The sequence below is a fragment of the Patella vulgata genome, chromosome 6 (assembly GCF_932274485.2).
Source record: "Patella vulgata chromosome 6, xgPatVulg1.2, whole genome shotgun sequence".
Classification (NCBI taxonomy): Eukaryota; Metazoa; Mollusca; class Gastropoda; family Patellidae; genus Patella; species Patella vulgata.
The window spans coordinates 36,598,312-36,624,067 of record NC_065884.2 but is presented as its reverse complement, the minus strand read 5'-3'; the positions used below and the strand labels follow the sequence as shown (position 1 = coordinate 36,624,067).

Here is a 25,756-nt window from a genome sequence, read left to right as displayed (position 1 = left end):
GATCTGAAATGATTTCATCTTCAATTTTAAAATTATCCAATAAGATCGTGGCATCCTCTCGTGTGATCACCAAATCCAGTATATGACCTCGATTGTGGGTAGGTGTGTTGATGTGTTGTTTAAGCAAGCGAATGTCTATCTAGTAGGTCTCTAAATCGAGAAGCAGATAAATTAGACTTTTGATCTATATGAAAATTAAAATCTCCCAATATCAAAAGGTTGTTATTTGTTAAGGTAACTTGATGAAGAAAGGTTGCAAATTCCTCGAAAAACTGTTGATCAGATTTAGAGGGTGACCGATAAATAATCAAACAGCGAATTGTTTTACTTGAGTAGAATAAGTTGACATCTAAATATTCAAAACTGTTAAACTTTTCACAGAGTCGTTTAGAAACAACAATGCTTGATTTATAAATGATAGCGACTCCCCCGCCCCTCTTTCCTCTCGTTACATGATTGAATGAATAACCTGGTGGTACAAGTTCACATAATGTTGCTGAATCAGAGTTATCAGACAGCCAAGTCTCGGTTAGAGCCAAAACATCTAAATTATTGTCACATATAAAAGTATGAATCTCAAGTGTTTTGTTTCTTACAGATCTACAATTTAATAAACAGAAACATGATTTTATATCTTCATCGGTCACACTGTCACCATCAAGGGTCTTTATTTTAACAAGATTCGATGGATTTGATTTTCGAGGTTTTGATGATGTCGGATTATAATTATTACGCTTAGTCTTTGGTTTTCTTCTGGTTGGTTTGTGTTGCAAGATAGTTTGAACTGATAATTTAATGTCATGATAAATCTTATTACTGTCATTAAGAGAGACTGTATCTTTAATTTGTAGAAGTTGACATCTACTATACTTGATCACATTTAATGAACTCTGTTCAAGTGAACTCATTATACAAGTGTACAAAACTACTATTACACTGATAATTATAGAAACTAGAACTGTCATGCTTCATTGATTACTATTATTTCCCAGCAGAAATGTCATTTAAAAGTTTATAAAATCAAAATCACTTTTCTCAATAATACTTATCTCTGTATAATCTCTGTATATAGATCTTTCTTTATGCAAAGATACAACTTCATTTAAAGCTAATTACTCATAAAATATACAAAAAAGTACAGAGCTCTTGAGGAGCAGCCAGTCACGCTCACTCTTAGTTTTCTATAGGTCTACAGTAATGTCATATAAACATTCGAGCCCAGCCATTCTCAAGAGGAAATGGAAGAAAAAAGGAAAAGTCGTTCACGTCGACATTATGTGCCAAAATGCACTATATATTATATGTCTCACATGCCCATAATTTTGATCAGTCTATGTTGAAAAACGCTGTCAGTTCGCACAAAAACATAGAAGCAGACGAAATACATGTCACTTGCAAGCTGTCAATCAAACCACGTGATGTAAACAATTAGCCATGTGGCGTGAATTGAGGCACAGCGTACTGTTCAGTTTGAGTGAATTTACATGACGGCTTTGTGTACTAAACGTTAAAAACCCCATAAATTCGTGTTTATAATATCCTAATAAACAGCCCATTTGATCACATTTTTGGCCAAAGGACGACGCGTGAACACAATACAGCAGTAAAGTTATGCTAAATCTGTATGCTTACTATAGAGCCCAGTGAGGGTGTTGAACCAACTATGTCACTTCCGGTTTGAATAAAAATTAATTTCTTACTTACAAAAACTTTTTTGCTTGTGTTACAGAGGGGATTATTTATCAATATATATTTAAGATTTATGGAAACCTTGTTGAAAATTTTTGGTCTTCCCCTTTAAATTTATACACAGTGTTTAAGGTCATGAGACGAAGAATCCTATTGATTTTCAGCGATTTCCGATAATTACTGCCAGAGTTATGCCCCTTGATCACTTTGAAAAATCTTGTGGGCGCTCTAGATGTCAAAGTTAATATACGATTGACTTTAAATTTATACACAGTGTTTAAGGTCATGAGACGAAGAATCCTTGTGGACGCTCTAGAGGCTAGAGTTATCATCCGATTGACTTCAGATTGATACACATAGTTTAAGGTCTTGAGACGAATAAGTATATTGATTTTCAATGAATCTTTATGACTTGAACAGCTAAATCCATGATGTTAAAAGTTTCATATACTAAACGTTAGCATGGGGCAGAAATTTATAAAAACCAAACAAATTCTAATGGTTTTCTGATAATTACTTAATGAGTTGTTACTCTTGATCAGATTTTAATATATTATAAATGTTTTATTACCGAAAAAAGTAAAAATATGCGACAACTCTTGTTGACTGCCCAGACGATATAGCTGCTGTGGGCATATGTTTGTTGCCTGGCAACCTATCTTATACTAGATTGATGTCCTTGACTTTATGAAATTGAAAAAAGTAAAAATAAATAAAGGGCTAACATCTGAAGCGAACCCCTGCTTCCCGGTTAGTGAGCGAAGTGCATGCTAATTGTGCTATGTAGACTAACTAGTCTTATGCAGACAGACATATATCTATGCCGTGAGCTATACCCAGACAGTGGCACTCTGGTCTGCATTGATTTCGAATTCAGTCAATGATTCTTTAACGCGAATGCCACTGTGTACGCTGAACCTCTGGATGCCCTATCATGCAGTGTACTAATAGGGAATTTCTACCTTGGACAGTGGTGCTACGGTCTACTCGTATTTTGAATTAAAACTGCCAAGGGTTCCTTTTGTCACACGACAGTGTGTACACGGGACCGCAATTATTTTCCAGTCTGAACGACAGAACATTGTACCTTGCCAGGCCCTCCAATCTGCACCAGGGACATGAGGAAACCACGAGGAACTGTCTCGGGCAATACCGGTAGCGAACCTCCTGGTTAGCGAGGCAGCACCTTACTCATTGAACCACAATGTCTCTTTTGAAAAAATAAAAGTAAGATTTTCTAAAAGGTCCAAAGGTTCTTAACGACTCCTGCAAATCTTAAACTATGATATAACTGTATTACTTTAAAACATATCTAATGATATTCAATTACTTTTTTGAATTATCAGATATCTTCTTACAGTCTCATATAACAACTATAGTTTTATGTATGTGTGGGTATCTTTATCCCAGAGATGATGTCAATAAAGTGATTATCGTATATTTTAAAGATTATTTGGTTTTGAATATGACTCTCATACTATGCAAATCTCGATTCTTAAAGGACAATATTGGTGCCAGTCATTATCACATATGTGATAGAACTGGTTAAACACGTTCCAAATATTATTTTATCACAGAGATCATTGTTACGATAGATGCTTAATCAATCTTTAAACAATCGGAAGTGACGAACGCAAAAGGAAAACACGAGATATCCCTCTATATAACGGACTGAAGTGACGATTGCCCAAAGGTTGTTATATGAGACTGTAAGAAGATATCTGACAATTCAAAAAAGTAATTGAATGTCATTAGATAAGAGAACACGAGAAGAATAGAAACAGTCCGTACATTCACGTGTGTTTATGCATTCTATGCGTATAAAAACATAGTAAAGCACAGACTTTTTCAATTTTTCTTTCATGTTCTCTTATCTAGTGACAGCCATTTTTTATACGCCCACATGGAAATGTGGTCGTATATTGCCGTCGCCCCCGTCCGTCCGTCTGTCGGTCCGTACGTCCGTCGGTCCGTCGTCCACAATTTCTTGTGAACTCTCTACAGACTGTATGAAATTTAAATGCATTATTTGAATTAGTAAAACTAAAAAGCCTGTGGAATTTCAACAATTTCAGTAGATTACTTCCAGAGTTATGGCCCTTGTTTTAGTTTTTAGAACCTTGTGAACCCTCAAACGACGAAAATTATAATTTCATCTGTATGAAATTGTCTATTAAATTCCCCAAATTAGCTACAAAAGAATAAATATCAAACGACGAAAATTATAATGTCTTCTGAATGAAATTGTCTATTAAATTCCCCTAATTACCTACAAAAGAATAAATATGTGGCAACCCTTGTCGACTGCTCGGACGATTTAGCTGCTGTGGGCGTATGTTTTGTTGCCTGGCAACCTATCTTTTTAAGAATTGTCAGATATCCTTTCACAGTTTCACACAACAACTTTTGGTCTTCGAAGGAATTATTAGTGAGCAGAAATTCGCCTATGTATCTGTTACCACCCGTCATTTCAGTCAGTTACATAGAGGGATAACTCGTGTTTTCCTTTTGCGTTCGTCACTTCCGATTGTTTAAAGATTGATTACTCATCTATCGTAGCAATGATCTCTGTGATAAAATAATATTTGGAAGGTGTTTTACCAGTTCTATCACATATGTGATAATGACTGGCACCAATATTGTCCTTTAATAGAAATTCGATCTTCATGGCGCCATTTTGGATATGACATCATAGTAACATCACAGGCGCAAAATGACATTATTTTTGGATTCGTTTGGGTCGACTTCCTATATATATGTCTGCAATTTTTTCGTAAGGCCTAAATAGTTTGTGAGATTGTTCACAATTTAGCAGCATTTGGCGGCCATTTTGTATTTATGCTAAAACTCAAATTCATATTCAGCACACCAAAATAATTAAGAAAAGTGATGTTTTCCACTTTTACTAAGAAATGCTTCTAACATTCCTATTTAACAAAAATTTGACTAATCTATTACTCTTTATAAGATTTTAGTGTATTATAAATGTTTCATCACCGACGAAAGAAAATATGCTGGATTACACAGCAGTATTATTGTACCTTCGATACCAGAAGTATAATCTTCTTCGGTTGTATATCGATGTTGTATTTGGTGGCAAAACAATTTAATATTTACTTTGCCATAGCACTCACATTTTTATCACACAATGATTGGTTGGGTAATGCTCTAAAATACGAACCGTAGAAATGGGCGAGGTGTGCTGATTGATTTTGAAATTCGTAATATTCAGAATACGGGATTACTCAAAACTTTTTGGGTTGAAGTGATAAAGAAATAAATCGGGACATGAAAATGATGACAGATTTCACAGAATGCTGTAGTATTCTGAAGTCGGATGCGACAGAGTCCACTGTATAATACTGTGGATTATGGTAGAACTTGTAAATAAACTTTATCATTGCTCCATGATGCTGTTTTAAGTCTGTCTGAAAAAGAGCAACCAGAATTAAAAGCTGCAGATGTGGAAGCAGAGTAAAATGAGTGAGCCTTATATACAGAAGTATCAATTCCCGTCAGTGCAAGGGTTTCCTTAAGCCAACAGCTAATGGTAGATGGCATTACTGCTCTGTGTGCAAGATGAGATACAAAAAGTTTAGAAGATTTCTAACATCTGAAGTTAATTTAAAATACTGTAATGCTGCAGTCTACAGCATGGACATAAAGTTTTATCAGTAAAATAATTCAATTTGACCTGGTATAGAGGAGAAAATTGACAAGTTTTCAGAACTCTGTCAACTCCTAATGTAATAGTATTGCCTGAATCTAGAAAACGATTAATACTAAAAGCTGCTAATGTCTGGCACCTTTGGTCTGTAGCTAGAGCCAATAAGCTAACTGTTTTATAAGTGAGAAGCTTCAAAGCTATACCTACTAAAGGGAACAAACCTCGCAGAAAATTTTATAGAATGGAAACATCCCAGGTGGCAACGTAATAAGGTTTTGGAGGATCAAGATTAAAAACACCTTTCATAAAACGATTAATAATTGCATGGTTTCTAAACTGCTGAATGATTGCTGATCTGTGGGTGTTTTCAACGTCATAGGAAGCCCTAGACGACAAATCGCTGAAATAATTTGTAATATTTTCTACAGAGGGATCCATTTGTTTCCGATCTGCCCAAAAATTCCATCGTGTCCAGGCCAGATCATACTGTTTGTTAGTTCCTGATCTCCAGGACCTGACAATAGTGTCGGTAGCGTGTTGTGATAATCCTTTGTTAGTGAGGGATTGCTTGATATGAGGCAAGTGGTCAGGTATAAAGTTTTGCCTCCCATAGGGTGGCACATTCCATTGTAAACTAAACGCAAGAAGTCCTTCCGTAAGGGCAGGCGAATGGGGTTTGAAATTAGCATTGCTAAAAGTCGGGAATACCATATGTTTTGGCCATCCTGGCACTATTATTATACTATTCAAAAAAAGTAGGGGATATTTGATTTTGGGGGCATAATACTAAAATATGCAAATGACTACGAAAAAAGTCACTATAGAACCTAACAGAAGAAACATTTCCAGTTACATGTGACGCCCAAACGCACCAATAGCTACCGCATGGAATGCAGGTGATGCTTGGGATCATCATGGGGGTCCAACCCAAGATTTGCACGACTCTGACTTTGAATGTTACAGTCATTGTGGCATTGAATTCCAGGGTGGAAACATCAGTTTAATTGTTTTAGTGACCAGAAAACAAATTTTGATATGCGTCGGCTTACCCAAAATGAAAGGTTACGTGCCCTTGGCATGCTACAGATCGGCACAACACAGGCGGTTGTGTCGCGGACGATGAATGTTTCTCAGTCTGTCATAAGCAGGCTATGGTCCAGATACCGTGATACACAATCTGTACAGGACAGACCACGCTCAGGTCGACCAAGGGCGACAACTCAAGCCCAGGATCGATTTATCCGTACCTTGGCCTTGAGAAATCGTGTCATCACAGCAAATCAGATCAGCGCTCGTCTTCAAACAGACACTGGTGTGAGAGTGAGTGGCCAGACGATTCGGAATCGACTGCATAGGGGTCACCTTCGCGCCCGACGTCCTCGCGTGATCCCTTGTTTGAGAGATCATCACATTCAGGCAAGACGTTGTTGGTGTAGGGATCGTCAACACTGGGATAATCGACGCTGGAGCAATGTGATGTTTTCAGATGAGTCAAGGTTCACTGTTGATTTTTTGGACAGACGTAGGAGGGTGTGGCGTCGTCGAAACGAGCGCTTCCAAGACGTTAACGTCATCAGACATGATCGATTTGGGGGTGGTTCTGTTATGGTGTGGGGAGGCATCACTGTTGCTGGAAGAACGGCTTTACATGTTGTTGCAGGGCGTGTTACAGGCCAGTACTACCGGGACAACATCTTGGCAGTCCATGTTGTGCCGTTCGCACGACGTCATGGCCGCCGTTTCATCTTCCAGGATGACAACGCAAGATGTCACAGGGCCAGGATCGTTACAGGTTACCTCCAACAACAGAACATCACCACATTACCTTGGCCAGCACTGAGTCCCGACCTCTCCCCCATCGAGCATGTCTGGGACATGCTTGGACAGAGGTTACGTCAACGTCAACAACGTCCTGCCAATGTCCAAGAACTTGCTGCTGCGTTGCAACAGGAATGGGACAATCTGGACCAAAATGACCTTAGACGTCTCATTAGGAGTATGCCACGTCGGATCAATGCTTGTTTGGCAAACAGAGGAGGATTTACCCGTTACTGACTTGGTTGTGATGCTGTGGTAACTTTGCTGTTTGACCCCGGGTATCATTTTACCCTTATAATGGTCAGTCTGTGCCTTACTTAGTCTAACGATCATTTGGAATAAATCGATGAATGTGAACTTCATTTCATTTTGTCATTTGTTTCTTCGTCAGTTTCATTAGGTGACTTTAATAACACTTAAAAATCAAATATCCCCTACTTTTTTTGAATAGTATATTATAGCTTGGTTTACTTGGTCTCTGAACATTTTGTTGAGGCACTTTCCAACTACGCTGAAAGGAGGAAAAATGTAAGGATGAAAATTAGACCAAAAAATCTTAAATGCATCATGAGAGAAACAAAATGGATCAGGCTGCCAAGACACATACATTACAACTGGGAAATTAAGCCATGATGCAAATAGATCTATGTCCGGTACAAAAAAAAGGTTACAAATCTTCGCAAAAACATGCTCATTTAACTTACACCCTGTGGAATCAGAAAATTGTCTAGATAATGCATCGGCTATGGTATTAGAACGACCCGATATATACTTTGCAGTTGAACAAAAAATTTCTAGAAGCATCAGTACCAAATTTGTTTGCTTATTTCAAATAATAGTTCATCTATAGTTCCCTCAATATTATTATTGATATATGATAAAACTATAGTGTTATCACACTTAACAAGTATGTGCATATTTGATAATTTGCTACACTACATGTATGATCTCAACCCATAGAAAACTGCCAGAAGTTCAAGATGATTTATATGATATTGAGATTCTGAACTATTCCAAAGCCCATTGGTGTGAGTATCATTAGAGTGAGCACCCCATCCATAAAGAGAAGCATCCGATGTAAGGACAAAAGAGTGTGGGGGTGGACTAATATGGTTACCATTATAAATGTCAATGTTATATATAACCACCAGTTTAACTCAAAAGTCATATTGTCATTGAGGGAAATACTCCCTTCATATGAATAATTACATTCTGTTAAAGCTCTGGTTTTCTCTTTATCTAGGTAATGAATATGTAAAGGTGCTAACAGTACTGCTGTTCGAGAAAAGGAACACGATATGAAATGAAATGAAATGGGGTTTAACGTCCTACTGTTCTGCTCCTAACCTGGGCTAATGAAGACGGGCATACGCCATACAGTGTGCTATGAGGGAAATTTTGCCCGGGCAGCGGCACTATCGCCTACTCTTATATCGAATTCCAACTGCCAAGGGATCTTTTACGTGCATTCTAATGTATACACGGGACCTCGGTTTTTCGTCTCATTCGAAGGACTAGACAGCTGTCCTTGTCAGGCCCTCCGTCCTGCATCGACGACAAGGGGAAACCACGCCGGAAAATCTGGATGAACTTTCTCGGCCAATGCAGGGATCGAACACCCGACCTCCAGGCTAGCGAGCCAGCGCCTTACCCACTTGTTCTATGTTAATAAACTTTTGTTGAGTAGGGTAAGGGTTAATAGTAAATCCTAAAACAAATTTCTTTAGAAGATTCCAAACAAGATTTTTGTTCATTTATACAAAACCCTAGCTCTTGAAAAAGTCTCAGAGCTATCCGTGTGTTACATCTGCATTCTTTTGCAGTGTTAGCAGAAAAAAGGGAATCGTTTATAAAATATGAACAATGTATACCCTGCTTGCAAAGGCTTGCGAATATTGGTTTGAGAACTTTAGTAAAAACTCTTGGAGCTGAGGAAACTCCGAAAGAAAGGCATGTAAACTGAAACATTTGGTCTTTCCAAATAAAACGTAAATATTTATGATGATCTTTTAGATCTATTGATGATAGATAATCATCACTATGTTAGAGTGGTTCGGGGTCAGAAGAAATTTCTTCCTACAGACAATATTTGGGGTTTATTTTAACATTATATGATGAGGCTTACCATAAAAACCTCATTCATCAACATTAAAAGTCTAACCATGTTTGATTTTGCCGTCGCCCCTGTCTGTGTGTGTGTCTGTCTGTCACCTACAGGCCACAATTCTTAAGTGATCATTTTGAAACTGTACATACTTATTCCTTATACCCTAAGGATGATCCCTATTGTTTTTGGTGCATGCCCGACCCCCAGGGGCAGAGCCACGCCCATTTCTTGTATTACTTTGTTTGTCGTTTACAGGCCACATTTCTTAACGTATCATCTTGAAACTTTGCATACTTATTCTTTGTACCTTAAGGAGCATCACTATCGTTTGGGGTGCATACCAAACCACCAGGGGCAGAGCCACGCTCATTTTCTTTTTGTATGTCTGTATGTTGCCTACAGGCCTCAATTCTTAATCCGTTGTCTTGAAAAAATTTTCATATGAATTCCTTATACCCTAAGGATGATCCCAATTATTTTTGGTGCATGCCCGACCCCCAGGGGCAGAGCCACACCCATTTCTTGTATTTGTTTGTTTGTCGTTTACAGACCGCATTTCTTAATGTATCATCTTGAAACTCCGCATACTTATTCTTTGTACCCGTAGGTCCGGCGTCCACAAGCACTATAGGCTAAAGTTAATATCTGATTGACTTTAAATTGTTACGGGGGGTTGGATGGCTGAATGGTTAGCGTGCGCGCGCTGTATCATAAAGTCTGTCATTGAGTCGACTGGCGTGGTTTCGAATCCCCGGTTGTACGTGACAAGGAGTAGGGTCGCCTGTCCAACCTCATGGGTTTTCTCCGGGTCCTCCGGTTTCCTCCCACTGCTAAAGACCCCTATGCGCAAGCGAATTATTGAAATAAAATTAAAACCATATGTTAGTCCCGAAATGACCTAGTTGTGTCGAGTGGACGTTAAACCCCATTTCTCTCTCTCTCTCTCTTAAATTGATACACAGTGTTTAAGGTCATGAGACGAAGAAGTCTATTCATTTTGATCACTTCAAAAAATCTTGTGGATGCTCTAGAGGCTAAAGTTAATATTTGATTGACTTTAAATTTATACACAGTGTTTGAAGTCATGAAACAAAGAATCCTATTGATTTTCAAAGATTTCCGATAATTACTGCCAAGGTTATGGCCCTTGATCACTTTGAAAAATCTTGTGGATGCTCTAGAGGCTAAAGTTAATATCCGATTGACTTTAAATTGATACACAGTGTTTAAGGTCATGAGACGAAGAAGTCTATTCATTTTGATCACTTCAAAAAATCTTGTGGATGCTCTAGAGGCTAAGTTAATATCTGATTGACTTTAAATTTATACACAGTGTTTGAGGTCATGAAACGAAGAATCCTATTGATTTTCAAAGATTTCCGATAATTACTGCCAAGGTTATGACCCTTGATCACTTTGAAAAATCTTGTGGACGCTATAGAGAAATGAAATGAAATGAAATGGGGTTTAATGTCCTACTGTTCTGCTCCTATACTGGGCTAATGAAGACGGGCATACGCCATACAGTGTGCTATGAGGGGAATTTTGCCCGGGGCAGCGGCACTTTCGCCTACTCTTATATCGAATTCCAACTGCCAAGGGATCTTTTACGTGCATTCTAATGTATACATGGGACCTCGGTTTTTTCGTATCATCCAAGGGACTAGACAGCTGTCCTTGTCAGGCCCTCCATTCTGCACCACTGACAAGGGGAAACCACGTCGGAAAATCAGGATGAACTTTCTCGGCCAATGCAGGGATCGAACACCCGACCTCCAGGCTAGCGAGCCAGCGTCTTAACCACCTAGCCACCGTGGCTCCGACGCTCTAGGGGCTAAAGTTAATATCCGATTGACTTTAAATTGAAACACTGTGTTTGAGGTCATGAGACGAAAAATCCTATTGATTTTCAGCGATTTCCAATAATTTTTGCCAGAGTTATGACCCTTGATCACTTTCAAAAATCTTGTGGACGCTCTAGAGGTCAATGTCCGAATGATTTTAAATTTTTACACATGAGACAAAGAATCCTATTGATTTTCAGTGATTTCCGATAATTACTGCCAGAGTTATGGTCCTTGATCACTTTAAAAAATCTTGTTGACGCTCTAGAGCCTAAAGTTAATATTGACTTTAGATTTATACACAATATTTGAGGTCATGAGACGAAGAAGCCTATTGATTTTCAACGATTTCGGATAATTGATTTTCAACAATTTCGGATAATTACTGTCAGAGTTATGGCCCTTGATCATTTTGAAAAATCTTGTGATGCTCTAGAGGCTAAAGTTATCATTCGATTGACTTCAGATTGATACTTAGAAGAAGTATATTGATTATCAGTGAATCTTTATGACTTGAACAGCTAAATGCATGATGTTAAATGTTTCATATACTAAACGTTAGCATGGGGCAGAACTTTATAAAAAACCAAACAAATTCTAATGATTTTCTGATAATTACTTTATGAGTTGTTACTCTTAATCAGATTTTAATGTATTATAAATGTTTAATTACCAAAAAAAGTAAAAATATGCGACAACTCTTGTTGACTCCCCAGATGATTTAGCTGCTGTGGGCGTATGTTTCGTTGCCTGGCAACCTATCTTTATACTTATTCCTTATACCCTGAGGCTGACTTCTATTGTTATTTTTGATGCATGCCCGCCCCCCCCCCCCCTGGGACAGAGCCACACCCAATGTTTGTGCCTTAATTCTTAACAGATCCTCTTGAAGGATGACCCCTATTGTTTTTGGGTGATTGCCCAACCCCCAGGGGCAGAGCTACACCCATTTTGTCTTTGTGTCTCTGTGTGTTGCCTACTGGCCACGATTCTTAATGGGTTGTCTTTGAACTTGGGATATGTATTCCTTATAGCCTAATACGACAACTGCATTTCCCGACCCCCAGGGGCAGAGCTACTTCCAATTTTTGTGTTTATCGTTTACAGGCCACAATTCTGAATGCACTTGTTACTTGGCATATGTATTCCTTATAGCCTAAGGGCATCAACTATTGATTTTGGTGAATGCCCCGACCTCTAGGGGTCAAGTCATGCCCAATTTTTGCCTTTAGCGCCCCAAGGCCACAATTCTGAATGGATTATCTTGGAACTTTGTATACTTATTCCTTATATGACCCCCTCCAAAAAAATTATAAAAAATAAATATTATAGTACATGGACTTAACCCGCTAAATGTGTAGTTTTTAAAAAGTTAACTACCCCCTATTGTGTAATTAATTTGACGAAAAGTGTCATTTTTGGACCTTTTTATTCCTGAATACAAATGATAGTAGTCTGAAACCATATTAAAACTAATGGTAAATAGAGTTGTCCCCCTTCAATTAGATTTCCTCGACCAGGTGTAATATAACGTCCTACACATGCTGTGATCGTATGTTCGAAGAATAGGTTGGGGAAAATACCTCCAAGGCGTTATATTACGCCCTACACACGGTGAGTGGCAGTTGTCCAGGACGTTATATAACGCCCTACGCATTTAACGTGTTAAGCTAACAAATCCAAAATTATACCTCTCTAGGCCGCAAAGTCGCTGAGATATGGCCATTTGAAATTAGGGTACTGAAACGGATCATGAATTCAGTAATTTTTTTCAGGTTTTTGGGTGCTTTTAACATTTTTAATAGGAGTAGAACTCTCTAACTTTGTAATCTAAGACAACTTTTGGTATAGATTATGAATTTAGCATCACACTCATTGTACAATGCATACTGTTCGCGCCACCAGGTGGCAAAATGTGGAACAAATGAACTATTTAATTTTATTTTCAGGATTTCTACAGCCTCTGGCAAAGTCACTATTGTATACACAAACTTCAAAATTAGCATAGTTAATGTCAGTTTGTCTTATATCAATTTACAAAAGATTTTATGTCGATGGGATATATACTTTTCCAAATTTTCAGTCTCGAAATTCAATGCACACTGAAAAGGTACAAAATATACCCATTTTCACCTCCAATTTTGGCCATGTGGGACAGAGGTTAATATTCCGAAAAAGTTTGATAATAAAACATGAATTACCCTACTATAACATACATTAAAGTCCATGTTGTGTATTTGATTGTTTATATTTTTAATTGGCACTTGAAATCTATGCGGTGATGAAGTTTTAATGAGTTTAAAGCATCGGAAAACCTGAAAAAAATTACTGAATTTATGATATGCTTCAGTACTCTAATTTCAAATGGCCATATCTCATCGAGTGACCAGCTTATAGTGGTAAAATTTCGGATTTCTTAGTGTAAGACCATATACTACAACATATATTTTTATAATTAGAGTTATGACCCTTGTTTCACTTTGTTGAATCTTGTGAACACTCTAATGACATCAGTTATCATCCGATCTGTTTGAAATTGATATGCATCATTTAAATTTGTGAAATGAAGAAGCCTATTGAATTTCAGCAATTTCCGTTAATTTCTTCTGGAGTTATGGCCCTTGTTTCACTTTGTTGCACCTTATGAACGCTCTAACGACAAAAGTTATCAACCGATCTGTATGAAATTTATATGCAATCTAGTGTTATGGCCCTTGTTTCACTTTGTTGAATCTTGTGAACGCTCTAATGCCAACAGTTATCATCCAATCTGTTTGAAATTGATATGCATCATTTAAATTAGTGAAATGAAGAAACCTATTGAATTTCAGCAATTTCCGTTAATTTCTTCTGGAGTTATGGCCCTTGTTTCACTTTGTTGCACCTTGTGAATGCTCTAACGACAAAAGTTATCAACCGATCTGTATGAAATTTACATGTATCATTTAAATTAGTAAAACAAAGAAACCTGGTGAATTTCAGCACTCTCCGTTAATTACATCTAGTGTTATTGCCCTTGTTTCACTTTGTTGAATCTTGTCAACGCTCTAATGCCAACAGTTATCATCCAATCTGTTTGAAATTGATATGCATCATTTAAATTAGTGAAATGAAAAAACCTATTGAATTTCAGCAATTTCCATTAATTTCTATGGCCCTTCTTTCACTTTGTTGAATCTTGTGAACACTCTAATGACAACAGTTATCATCCGATCTGTATGAATTTTATATGTATCGTTTAAATTTGAAAAACGAACAAGCCTATTGAGTTTCAGCAAATTTCTGTTGATTACATCTAGAGTTATGGCCCTTGTTTAGCTTTATTGAATCTTGTGAACGCTTGAACGACAAAAGTTATCACTTAATCTGTATGAAATTCATATGCATCATTTAAATCAGTGAAATGAAGAAGCCTATTGAATGTCAGCAATTTCCGTCAATTTCTTCAAGAGTTATGACCCTTGTTTTACATTTTTGAACCTTGTGAACGTTTGAACGACAAAAGTTATCATCCTATCTGTATGAACTTTATATGCATTATTTGAATTAGTAAAACGAAAAAGCCTGTCGAATTTCAACAATTTCTGTAGATTACTTCCAGAGTTACAGCCCTTGTTTTAGTTTTTAGAACCTTGTGAAACCTCAAACAACGAAAATTATAATGTCATCTGTATGAAATTGTCTATTAAATTCCCCTAATTACCTACAAAAGAATAAATATGTGACAACCTTTGTCGACTGCTCAGACGATTTAGCTGCTGTGGGCGTATGTTTTGTTGCCTGGCAACCTATCTTTAATAAAAAAAAGAAGTAACTTTTAATAAAAAATGAACTGTTCTTTGAAAATACAAAAAAAGTAGTTGCTTTTTAACTGACCAATCTCCTTAGGAGATATCGCAGTAGATTATGAAATTTATCACACAAGCGATATCTATTGTAGAATGTATTATTGGGTGGAAAATATATATATATATACATGATGTGCATTGTGTACATGTAAGTAGACCTTTTCTGAAAGTGGTTTAGTACATGCGTGTAGATTTAGAGACAGAAAAAAGGGTTTAAGTGTATTCTAATATGAACAAGAAATTCAAACACTAATCAGAGCGACAGAGCCTTTGATCTCTGTTTTATACTCTCAAGAATAACCCTTTTTTATGTTACTAAAATAAATGAATGGGAACATACATGTAGTCATACTTCCAAGAATAACATCATTTTCTTCTTTATTCTGTTAAAAAGTTGTAAGGGAATCTATTTGTACACTTGGTATAATTGAAGCACTAGTTGATTTAATTGAGCTGCCAAAAGATCTAGAACATGCTGAAAATCTCATCAATATAAATGCTGTATATTGTGCATGATGGAATATTTGATACATTGATGATTTTTACCTTATTTTTAATAGGTTGAAAGGGAAATAGCCATCATGAAATTAATTGAACATCCACATGTTTTAGGATTATATGATGTCTATGAAAATAAAAAGTATTTGTAAGTATTATTTTAAATATTTATTTGCCTTTTGGGGAAGGCGCTGGCTCGCTAGCCTGGTGGTCGCATGTTCGATCCCTGCATTGGCCAAGAAAGTTCATTGTGATTTTCCGACATGGTTTCCCCTTGTTAGTGGTGCAGGGGGGGTGGATGGTTAGCATGTGCATGCTATATCATATGGTCTGTCATTGAGTCAACTGGCGTGGTTTCGAATCCCTGGTTGTAAATGACAAGGAGTAGGGTCGCCTGTCAAACCTCGTGGGTTTTCTCCGGGTCCTCCGGTTTCCTCCCACTGCTAAAGACCCCTACGCTTAAGCGAATTATAGAAATAAAATTGAACCATGTGTTAATGACCTAGTTTGTGTCGAGTGGACGTTAAACCCCATTTCTCTCCCTCTCTCTTTTTGTTATACGCCCACATTGAAATGTGGATGTATATTGCCGTCGCCCCCGTCGGTCCGTCCGGCGGTCCATCGTCCACAATTTCTTGTGAACGTTCTAACGCCAAAAGTTATCATCCAATTGTTTTAAAATTGATATATGTTGTTTACATTAGTGAGATGAAGAAGCCTATTTAATTTCAATAATTTCTGTTTATTACGTCTAGAGTTATGCCCCTTGTTTCACTTTATTGATCCTTGTGAACGCTCTAACGTCAAAAGTTATCATCCGATCTTTCTGAAATTTATATGCATTATTTAAATTACTGAAACGAAGAAGCCTATTAAATTTCAGCAATTTCTGTTTATTACGTCTAGAGTTATGGCCCTTGTTTCACTTTATTGATCCTTGTGAACGCTCTAACTTCAAAAGTTATCATTCGATCTCTCTGAAAATTATATGCATGGGCGCAGATCGCCAAAAATTAGTGGTGGGGACAGTCCATGGTAAAAAGGGGGGGTCATCCACCAAATTTTTTTTGAAAACTAGACGCTCTAAAACGCACTCTGTGGGTATTTTCAGCATCATTTTCTGGCAAACAATTCTAATCCCTGAGGCAGCAAATGGTACGAAATCTAATCTAAAGACAAATCTTCAAGCCACCTTAAACGATTTATTCTCTCATGTACACTACAAGAACTAGAAATATTTACACTACTGAGGTTCCAGCTCCGCGCCTCCATTCCCAGTAGTGTTCGAAGACTACTAAAGTCTTTGAGAAAAATGTGTATTCAATTGGGTACACCAATGTACAGGCCTACAAATCTTTTAATTTATATACATGTAAACTAAAACAAGCCACACACACAGCTAAACATATCAATATTCAATCCCAATTGAAAGAAATGTAACATTTTACATCCAGTATACCAGATAAAAACAAAATCTCAGTTATTCCTTTACCCTTTAATACCCAGCGTATCAGATATGCACACCTTCATGATATACATATTATTATAATCCCTATGGAATATTTTAATTATTTACTGTTATAATATGAATAATCACTTATTCCCTGTTAAAGGCTCAATACCACTCTTGTTGTAACTGAATAATATGTCCCAATCTTTATTCTGGTCAACAAATTGTACTATTTTAGAATATTTCAATTAATTGATGATACAAATTTCATCTTAACACACCTTATTTAAAAAATTTGAAAAATTCAACATAATGGTTTGAAACGTCTAACGTAAACCTTTTCAAATGAAACTTCGATTTAAAAGTATTTTCGAACCCTCTGGACAAGTAAAATAGGATGTAATGGATAATTTACACAACAGATAGGACACTTTAACATCTAGTACTTAGATAGAAATATTATTTATTTTCTGGAGCTTTCAAGCCAGCAAGAGTGTTATTGTCCCTTTAAACAAAAATCGGTCACCGGGTGCAGCTGTACAACTTCAAGGACCCTGACCTCAAGTGCCTGGGGCCAACTCTACACTTTCTGAAATGTCAATAAAAGCTCTGGAATGATTTCAATTTCAAAAAATAAACAGTAAGCAAAAACATTGGAAATAAGTGGTGGGGACACAGTATATTATGTCCCCACCACTGAAAATATAGGTGGGGACGCGTCCCGGTGTCCCCACCGGGATCTGCGCCCATGATTATATGCATTATTTAAATTAGTGAGACAAAGAAACCTATTGAATTTCAACAATTTCTGTTTATTACGTCTAGAGTTATGGCCCTTGTTTCACTTAATTGAACCTTGTGAACTCTCCAACACCAAAAGTTATCACCCAATCTTTGTGAAATCTATATGCATTATTAAGATTAGTGAAACGAAGAAGCCTATTGAATTTCAGCAATTTCCGTTTATTGCGTCTAGAGTTATGGCAATTGTTTCACTTTATTGATCCTTGTGAATGCCCTAATGCCAAAAGTTATGACCCGATCTTTGTGAAATTTATATGCATGATTTAAATTAGTGAAATGAAAAAGCCTATTGAATTTCAGCAATTTACAATAATTACTTCTAGAGTTATTGCCCTTGTTTCACTTTGTTAAACCTTGATTGATGAAAGTTATCATCCGATATGTATAAAATTTTTATGCATCATTTAAATTTGTGAAACAGGTCTATTGAATTTCAGCAATTTCCGTCAATAATTTCTAAGGTTATGGCGATTGTGAACGTTTGAATGACAAAAGTGATCATGTGATCTGTATGAAATTTATATGCATTATTTAAATTAGTAAAACGAAAAAGCCTGTCAAATTTCAACAATTTCTGTAGATTACTTCCAGAGTTGAGACCCTTGTTTCAGTTTGTAGAACCTTGTAAACCCTCAAACGACAAAATTTATAATCTGGATCTGTATGGAACTGTCTTGTAAAGGCCCCCAATTACCTGCAAAGGAATAAATATGCGACAACCCTTGACGACCGCTTGGACGATTTAGCTGCTGTGGGCGTATGTTTTGTTGCCTGGCAACCTATCTTTTCACACCAGTCTCTATCTGCCGGATAAGGCTAACAAATGATAGACAGTTTTTACCATCGTAGCTTATCAGCCCGTTGATTTTGAAGTCCTTCCTCAACAACGAAGAGGTTAACATAGTCGATCAAGACGAATTACTTAAAGACGAATTACTCACAAGCACTTGTGGTTTGGATTCGTTACTCTTAGAGATGTTTGACGGCTGACTTACAGGTGCAGGTGTTTGTTCTACAGTATTCGATACTGTTAAGGGCTTCCGAACGAGATTAAAGCTCGGAAGAAAATCATTTAGTTCATTATAGATGGTTTGGTCGTCGCCATCCTCTCCTTCCGCATCCAAGAATTCTGAAATCAGTTTCTGTGCCCCTAACCAATTAAGAGCTGATGTATCACCAACTGTTATCTTTCAGCGGTTTGTAGTATATTTAGTTTTAAAACTGTATAAATCTCTCAGTGACATTAACATTTCTTTTCATTAAAAGTACACTGCATTCCATAATATTCTATCCATGTTGTTTCCTGCCTAATTTATGAAAAGCCTTACCATTCAAAATCTACAAACACCACATTGGCGAGGAGATAAAAACTGATAAAAATGAGTAAATTAGGTCACATAGAAGAGTTTAATATGGATTCGGGTGATTTTAATGCATACATTGAAAGAGTAGAGCAGTATTTCATTGCTAATGATGTAGAGGAAGACAATGGAGCAGAAAGGGTTCCTATCTTCATATCTCTCATTGGTAGTCAGACTTATTCCTTGCTAAAAGATCTTGTTGCACCGGCAGCGCCATCCACCAGGACTTTTCAGGAATTAATAGACATCCTTAAAGTGCACTGCATTCCATAATATGCATACAACCTGACATAACTCTTTTGTAATAGAGATGAATAAATATCACTTCCTGTTCTGACTTCCATCCATGTTGTTTCCTGCCTAATTTATGAAAAGCCTTACCATTCAAAATCTACAAACATCACACGGTTGATAACTTCTATTAAGACATCTAAAGGTGACTGGAACAATCTGCCCTTTACACTATAAACCAGCATTTCTTCAGCCATCTTCACTTGTATGAGAGAATTCCGGACAAGCATCCCAAATGTTGCCCACCGTCTCTCTTTGAGGGGTCAAGTGATGATTCGGTAAACCAGTGAAGAAATGAATGACAATTTGGTGAATTTGAAAAATGGTGTTTATTACGGAAGGGAAAGATGGCGACAACACATACAACATGGTTTTCTTTTTGTGACAAAGTTTATTTGTCTTTAAAAACTGTCTTTATTCAATACGGTTACAAAACAGAGATTTGACAGCGCAGCAATGCTGTTGACTGTTAGCTCTCGTTCCCGCTCTCTCACTGACTCGCTCACTGTATCCAGAAAGACCACTACTACATGTAGCTGTGCTATAAATAGATCTCATGTAAGCATGCAAGCATAGCACGTGAACACAATCTTAAAGGGACAACACACACGGTCACACTCTCCCCAACTTTAAAGAAAATGCATCCCTGCATTTTGGATAATCTAGAAATGTACAAAATAACTGAATTCCAAATAACCTATATCCCGAATAGATGTACAACATAAATGACAAACTTTAAACAAGTGAAAATAAAATACATGTAATTAATAATAGAAAGAAAGTACTATATAACCAAAATACAGTCCAAGAAACCAATGTGTCAGTATTAGTTATTCTGATTCAGGACAGATCCTATTTCGCGTATGGCTGTTGCCATCAATGAGTTGCTTAACCGAAGTAAAACGTTCGAATTATCAGTTGAAATGTTATTGTTTGTAACACTAACAGGAAGTTTATGAACATTTGAATGTTGTCCACGATTTTTACGTACAGAACGCCTCAAACCGGAATTCCCCAATGGAACATCAACGGGCGCGACAGATAAAATACCCGCATCATCCATAAAGGATGGCGAAACATCGGTATCCTGGGTCTCACCATAACTTAAATCCTGAGAATTCTCGTCCCTTTTCGCAGTTGAACCAGTATCACCAGGAACAACATTGTCATCATTCGGTTCGCTCTGATAAACAGGGCAGAGTTTTAGTTTGGTTCTGTGGACAGTCTTAGTTATACTGGTGTCATCAATGGGACTCACAATATACACGTGGTTGTCATCACTTATTCGTTCCACCACAGAATATACAGTAGGAGACCAATAATCTTGAATTTTATTTCTGCCCAAAATTCCTCTGGCACGATAGTACACCATCTGACCAATCTCTAGAGGTGAGTCACGGGCTTTCCCATCAAGCTCACCTCTGTGATCAGCCGCTGATGCTAATGACTCATATGCTTTTGTGTAACAATATTCCATTCTCTGCTGATGATTCAATAACCAACTGTCTGTATCGTCTGCTTCCACACCCAAAAGAATGTCAATTGGAAGAGTAGGATTCCGTCCAAATAACAGAAAATACGGGGTATATCCAGTAGAAGAATGGGTTGTTGTGTTGTAACAAAATGTTAGTTCTAGAAGATGTTCCGGCCATTTTCGCTTCACTTCAGTAGGCAATGTTCTAAGTAAATTATGCAAGGTTCGGTTGAACTGTTCGGTCTGGCCATTACCCTGTGGGTGATACGGGAATGTCCTACTCTTCTTATTGCCATACATACAACATAACTGCTGAAGCAAATGGGATTCGAAAAACCATTCTCGGACTAGCACACAAGCAGTTGTGGCAGCTTTCTGGTCTTTTGTAGGTACTGCAAGAGTAAATTTCGAGAAAACATCAGTCATGACCAACACGTTTTCCAATCCATTTGATGCGGGTTCGAGTACTGTAAAATCTATAGCAAGAACATCAAGGGGTCGGGTAGCCAGTAGATTTTTCATAGTAGTGTGTGGCAACTGGGATGGTTTAGAAACTACACACCGAGCACAGATCTTACATTTACGCTTGACATCTTGCCAAATTCCAGGCCAATAACATCTTGCCTTGACTAAATGAAATGTCCGTTCAATACCCTGATGTCCTGCTTTGTCATGCAAGTGGTCGAGAACAGTTTGCTTTAATGTATCAGAGAGTACCAACTGTTCTATAAGTCCAGCTGAAGGATCAGTAACACGTCTATACAAAACATCCCCTTTTAGGAAAACCTATCCTTCTGTCTAAAAAGAGTTAACACAGAACGGGGAATGTCTCTCCTCTCTCTTCGGGAGGGAGTCTTTCCGTCATCCCAATACGAACGGAAAATTTTAATCGTGGGATCCGCCCTCTGCATGCACGATATGTCTTCTTGAGTAAATGACGGTAACATTTTGAGAACTTGACAGTAAACAGGCCTAGTACAAGAGATCTCCTCTGTAAAAAGTGTCGGTACAAACGTTGACTTTGTGACTTCCTCAATCTTCGATTTCACATCCACAACAATTTCATTACCTGGTCGCCGAGACAGTGCATCCGCATTAATGTTGGTTTTTCCAGTTTTGTAAACCAAATTAAAATCGAATATTGCCAGATCAGACATCCACCTCTTTTCTACTGCGCTTAACTTGGCGGAAGATAAGTTACACAGCGGACTATTATCTGAAAACACCGTAAGCCGCTGACCAAGAAGATATTCCTTGAACTTCTTGCTTACTGCCCACTTTAACCCGAGCAGCTCTAGTTTGCGAGAACTATAATTCTGCATGTTGAGTTCTGGACCCCTCAAAGAGCGACTTGCATAAGCTATTACGCGCTGCCGACCATCTTGAAACTGCGATAGAACGGCGCCCAAACCTTGGAAACTGGCATCAACTTCTACAACAAATGGTTGTGCAAAATTAGCATATGCTAGTGTTGGGGCACTAATCAGTTTTTCCTTCATGGCCTGAAATGATCCGTCACATTCAGAAGACCACACCGATTCCAAATTTTGAATATTTGAGTCTAGCACTTGCTTCAAAAGATGCTGCAAGGGAGCAGTTACTTTTGCGTAGTCCTTCACATAACGTCGATAAAATCCACATAAGCCAAGCCACGTCCAGAGCTGTTTAATAGTTTTCGGAATGGGCCAACTTGACACCGTGGAAATTTTATCGGGATCCGTTGCCACCCTGGTGGATGAAACTACATGGCCAAGGTATTTCAAGAGAACTAAACCATTTCGCACCATGCATAGCATCAAGGCTTTCCTCAATTCTTTAATAGTCTTTGCATTAAGACGTCTATAGTCCACACACATGCGAAGTTCTCCGGATTTCTTTCTGATCAATACGATGGGGGAGGCATATGGGCTGTAGCTTGGGAGGATAATGTCTGACTGGATCAGTTTATCTATATGTTGTCGCACTTCCTCCAATTGTGCCGAGGGAATACGCCGATACGGAAGCTTGATAGGGATATTGTCTGTGATATGAATCTGGTGTTTGATGAGCGAGGTATAACCGATATCATGATCACCCTTACTGAAAACTGATTGATGTTCCCTCAATAACCGTATGAGCTTGTTTTTTTCATTTTCTGACAAACATTCTGATATATTCACAGGGGGCTCCCCAACTTTGTCAGTAACTTGTTCCGCCTGTTTAACAAGCTGACTCCTTTGGACAAACACCTCATCATTTCGCACTGAAAAATGTACATCATCACCCTCAACATCAGCCTTTATCAGAATACCTAAACGTGTTCGCGGTTGAAGCCAAATATCCACGTTAGACAAATTTGCCACTTGTACAGGATAACGGTTATTTAAAGTTTTTACAACAGTACTGCAAACAGCTAAACCCTCCAGTAGATGTGTCCTGTTAGAAAGTTCCTGAACGATTAATTCAGAGTCTGTTGGTAGTGTTCGACCCGTCGTAAGTACCACGTTCACCATTCCCGCAGATATACAAACAGCTTCGGCTACTCTAACAAAACCAAACATGTCTTTAATAGGACTGTCTGTCAAGACAGAAGTAAGTTTTGGGGTTGCTACTTGAGACCTGATGTTGCAGTTAGGAGAATTTTTATTCATATCCTTCAGTAAAAATCCGCCTGTAGAATTCCAACATAAGGAATAGAAAAACCATTAGCAGCTCTAACCTTCAAAAATCCGATCTCGCTAACAGCCACACCAAGTACAGCAAGTTGAGAATTGTAAAACGATTCTGTAATCGTTGATATCTGAGAGCCAGTGTCAATAAGGAACTGACAAGATTTTCCCTGGACATCGACAATTACAGTAGGGCATCTTCATAGCAAAAACTAGTACATGAGCCTTGAGTCACAATACCCACCCCTTGGCTCACAGCGGAGAGTTTTTCTCGTTTTCCGACTTTTGTCTAGATGGACAGTTCCTTTTGAAGTGTCCTTCTTCGCCACACCCGTAGCATCTTCGATTATTCTTTTTCTGGAGTAGTTCTGTGAGCTTATTAAGTTGTTCCTGTTGAGTCGAAATCAGCCTTCTAAGCTCACCTTATTCAGCACTATTGGTAGGCACTCCTTCGGACATAGCAGAAACTGAAACCTCACCCTTTGAAGAACTGTCCTCCTCCGACCAGTCAATGGCATTTTTCCGGATATCTAGAAAAGACAAAGTTGGTTTCTCTCGTATCTGACGCTTTAATTTTTTGCGTAGCTGCAGGTCCAGTACACCGTCCACGAAATGGTCTCGCAGTATGTGTTGCTGTGGGTCCTTGTCCATTTTAGCCGCTTCCCCCCCAAGGATTCTATCCATCAACTCGCTCAAGACATAGGAGAACTCACGTAGACTTTGATGTACTCGTTGACGCTTTGCATAAAATGTGCGTAAAAGTTCTGATACTGAACATGTTTCACCAAACGCGTCCTTTAAGGTATCAAAAATCGCGTCAGTTTGGGACTGAGCTCGTCTCAATTTCACTTCTTCTTTTGCTTCTTCGGTCAGATGTGAATAAACAAATTATGCTTCCTCATCCAGTGACAAGTTTAATGATGACAGAACAGCCGAAATTTCATCAATCCAGTGATGCACAGTGGGATCTTCCGCATGCCTTGGTCGACCGACAAATCTCTTTGGTTCTCTACTCTTACCGACATAAACTATTGGCTTAGGTGGGCCCGGTGACGCATTAGCAGACAGATGGGAGCTCTGGTTTAAAGAAAAACGTGGAACAGGTCGTGGTGGAGTGTGCTGTAGTGATAGAGTTTGTAGTAATTTTGTCTGTGCCAATTCCCGTTTCGGTCTGCTGATTTCCTCCTGATATTTATCTGAACTGGTACTGCTTTCAACAGGTGCAGAATTCTCCATGCTGTCTGCCATATTGATCTTTAAATTGACCGTGTTTGCAGAGCTATCTCTACAAATACACAGTACAAGGAAGGAAAGGACAAACAGAATCCGTTTAATTCCACAATAGTTCAGTAAAGCAAGGTATTCCTCACAATACCCACTTTCCTTTACAAAATCACGATTTCTATGCATCAACATTAACTCATACCTGATGTACAGATAATGGGAAACAACAAGCAGTAGCGTCAATCTCAATATGGTGTAACCAGCATTTTGCTAATGTCTCTATGGGGTGCACACCATCCACACATAACTGAAAATTGGTCAAATATCTAGCCTTTTTCCCTTTTCTTTTATGACACTTTAACACATCATTAGAAAATCCCAGTGTTGACTCATTGACTGCCGAATTCAACAATTTGGTTTCATTATTAATGTTAGAAATATATTGTGACACGGTGGTGTCATCTGTCTGAAATATTTTAGGATCACCGTGTCCTTTGGAACGATTAAACTGTACGACTGACAAAGGCGGAACTTCGATAAATTTTATCCGGGAATTTGGGAATTGATTTACAACGTCTATTGCTCTACCGTATTGTCTCAAAACACCTAAAACCGTATCGGCACTCTCGGGTTGTGCGCAAATAAATAGGCCAGATTTGTATTTGACGTCACAAGTGCCAAGCCAAATATAAATTAACAGCGACTCGTGTCTGGCAATCCAACCAGGAAGTTTGTCTTCAAGCAAATCTATTCCGCATTTTGTTGTTCTACCGCTTTCACATTCAAATTTAATATTCAGCCGACTGTCCCTTGAAAATTGCCTTTTTAGATGATTCCCTTTACTGTCGCTAATTAAAATTGCTAAACTATCTTGGGTTTGATTTGGTACAATGAAAGGGATGGGTTTTTCAATAGCATAAAGCCATTATCGTCACGACAAATTAAAATGGAACAATCTCACCCCTCAAATCGCCATACAAATCAACATCTTATTCGTGTCGTCTTGTTCGCCGTAGTTTAACATTTAATCTTC

At 38.0% G+C, this 25,756-nt stretch overlaps 1 protein-coding gene across 6 annotated transcripts in view; it reads left to right on the top strand.

Moving 5' to 3' along the window:
* The window catches only part of LOC126825386 (serine/threonine-protein kinase BRSK2), a 695,489-nt gene that overhangs the window by 51,307 nt on the left and 618,426 nt on the right, over positions 1–25,756 (top strand). For all 6 annotated transcript variants that reach the window (XM_056101811.1, XM_050555009.2, XM_050555005.2 and 3 more), the window contains exon 3: positions 15,534–15,619. In XM_056101811.1, the coding sequence (XP_055957786.1) occupies positions 15,534–15,619 (86 nt within the window). The remainder of the gene's footprint in view (positions 1–15,533; positions 15,620–25,756) is intronic.